This window comes from Guyanagaster necrorhizus, assembly GCF_019112545.1.
Source record: "Guyanagaster necrorhizus MCA 3950 unplaced genomic scaffold BT62scaffold_33, whole genome shotgun sequence".
In the NCBI taxonomy this organism is placed as follows: domain Eukaryota; kingdom Fungi; phylum Basidiomycota; class Agaricomycetes; order Agaricales; family Physalacriaceae; genus Guyanagaster; species Guyanagaster necrorhizus.
In genome coordinates, this window is record NW_025064912.1 from 69,743 (window position 1) to 72,580 (window position 2,838).

At 50.2% G+C, this 2,838-nt stretch overlaps 1 protein-coding gene across 1 annotated transcript; it reads left to right on the forward strand.

Moving 5' to 3' along the window:
• Positions 1-766: 766 nt before the first annotated feature.
• BT62DRAFT_996866 (uncharacterized protein) lies at positions 767-2,171 on the forward strand (the record flags this gene model as incomplete). The annotated part of the gene is made up of 5 exons (XM_043190614.1): positions 767-931; positions 1,329-1,389; positions 1,490-1,654; positions 1,711-1,943; positions 1,995-2,171. 5 exons carry the CDS (start codon positions 767-769, stop codon positions 2,073-2,075), a joined length of 705 nt encoding a protein of 234 aa, XP_043035405.1. The 3' UTR covers positions 2,076-2,171.
• Positions 2,172-2,838: the final 667 nt, after the last annotated feature.

Consider the following 2,838-nt stretch of genomic DNA (forward strand, 5'->3'; position numbering starts at 1 on the left):
ATTTACGAAGACTCTTAGTACCAAACTGCGTTCACGGCAATGAGTTAGCAAAGCATCGGAACAACGTAACATTGCTGACTGACAACTAAGTATCTTGGGCACGGATCAATCTCCCTGAAATCACGAGTAGCACCCTTCAGAACGATACGTTCTACAGTCTAGAAGCCGATTATCATTGAAAGGCGTTGACGAGGTCAAATTTTCGGTATCCGAAACCCTCGGCTGAAAACTGCGTGAATGAAGCTCGATGTGCCATCACCGTCACCATTTTTGACGATGATAATGAGGACTACTAGCTGCCATCAGAGATGCGATTATCAAGATAACTGATACGCAAATACAAAACTAGCGTACCTGGAGATGGACATTTTTGGCGCACTACAAGGCGCGACCTTGGGGCTGCGGATACATCCCATGAACGTAAAATTCACGGTTTGACTATTCCATATTTTGTCACCCTTAACGCGGTCATTCTCATGAATGATTTGACGTTATGGGAGGGTTTAGACGTGATTGGCTGGCGCTGCGATTAGTATCGATGGAACTAAGCTGATAATTAAGAAAACCAACTGCATCGCCTTTGGAATGGGGCCTTCTATGCGGTCTGTTCTTTGACAGACTGAACTGAATCCTGTATGTTGCTCTGTATCCAACTGGCTTGCGTATCATTCCCCATGACACCATGTAACGTGCAAATTTGTTCAATGATGATGCGAGTGATCCTCAGTTACCTGCGCTCGACATGAGAAAAAAAATACAGTGAGCAATGACAGAAGATACTCTTACCGAGGTCGTGAATCTTGGTGGCCTTCCAACATTTGTCCACCTTATCCACAATCGCGACTGGATGGATATATGTGGCATTTCACGCTCCTGCCGAGTTGGCGTCATCAGGGATCTACGCTTCCCACTCGTGATGGTAGATATCGACGTGTGTCATGAGGTATTTGATGCCCAAACCATCTTCATCAATGTTCCATCCCTCCGCTTTTTCCAATGATTCCCAAAGCCATTCGACCATCATGCGCGGTGCTTCTTTAGTGTTCTGTTCAATTCTTCAATTCTGTCTATCTCCATCGGCGAAGAATGAAGCAAGAAAGAGAGGGTGCAACATCATATGGTATAATTGCGCTGCCAACATCGGTGATGCCTCTCGCAGCCCATATTGTCGCCTTACTTCCTCCCGCACCTGTTTCGCAACATTCCGGTTCTACGTCACACCTAGCACCAACGAATGAGTGAATTTTGCGTGCGGTAGAGAGTGAGGGAGAAGGAAAACAAGAGTTCTTTCCGCCATTTTCGCCTCTCTCACTCACACCGCCTCGCAGACGACCTCAAACATCGACTTCCTTGTCACCAACGGGTACGTCACCCAAGGAGAGGCTGCCGGTCTGCAGAGAAAACTATCCTCTCTCCAATCAACGACGACCTCGACACCGGCGCCTGTTCGCTCGACCCCCTTTAGGTCGCCCTCCCTGCCCCCCACTAGCACCAGCACCAGGGGCACCAGCGGTCGTGCAAGCCAAAGCCTTGTGGGCATACGACCTCGACGCCTCTGACCGCGACGACCTCTCATTTACAGCTGGGAACATCATCACCATCGTCGAAGAGACCAACGCCGACTGGTGGCTCGGGGAGTATGGCGGCCCGGGGAGTATGGCGGTCGTAGGGCTCTCTTCCCAGCTAACTATGTTGAGAAGATTGCACCAGCACCTACGCCTGCGCCTGTCCCCCGGACCCTGCCTCCGGCGTTCACCCCACCGACCGGTGTTCGATCGGTACCTCCAGCTCCCACAGAGAAGAAAGAGTACAAGCCGTTCATGGCTACTCATTCAAGTGCCAACGCGCCTCCGCCTCCTGGGGCAGGTACGAACTCCGTTGGCCTTCAGCAGGACGCGGGTCAAGATGGGAAGAAGAGCAAGTTTGGCAAGTACGGTAATACGGTGCGTTGGGTCTTTCTTTTTAGAGGCGGCGGTTTCTTATGTGTTGTCTAGATGGCCCACTCTGCGGCTGGAGGTGTAGGGCTCGGTGCTGGGGCTGCTATCGGCGGCGGCCTTGTTAGATCGATATTCTAATTAGAGAGACGGTATTTTATTTGTGCTGCACCGTATTATTTATTTTATTGACTCTATACCATATTCGCATTGAACGAAGACTTTCTTTTTTGCTCCATCAGATTTGTGTGTGTGTACTTCAGACTATCCTCGAACATAAAAAATGGTTCTGGACTCGGATGGTCGCGAAGAAGTCGACATTGCAGACGCGAAACAGCCATGAAGTGGATCGTGACCGCCGGGACAACCAAAACCTCATATCAGGTTCGGACAACAGTCTAACGGACGGAATCGATGGAGGAAGATTGATTTCCTCGATGCGCCGCCCAAGCTGATCGACCAGGCGCTCAATAAGGACGTACGTACTCGCCTTGCGTCTCACCAACATCGACTCTTCCAGCATAAATTTTTTTTTTTTTTCCTTCGCCAACGAGCTATCGGTGCGTACGAAGATGGCCCGTAAGGTCGAAGGCACTCTGAGACCTTCATCCTGATACAATGACGGCAGGCGAAAACACCTTGCGCATCGTCCCTTTTAGTGATGTGTGCCCAAGTTCCTGTTAGGGCCCCTTTGTTCGCCATCACCGTTCATTCAATGCGATCACTGAAACCGTGCAAAGAGCATATCGTACCATATTTGGCACAAATGTTCCTGCCAGAGACCGGCAATGCCATCTTCTTGCTTTGACATGAGTCTGTTGCCACGATAGCGTTGTGGAAGGACTACGACAGATTCTGCCCTCCTTGAGCTGGCAGACTGTCGCTTGAAGTGTATGTAGGCCTC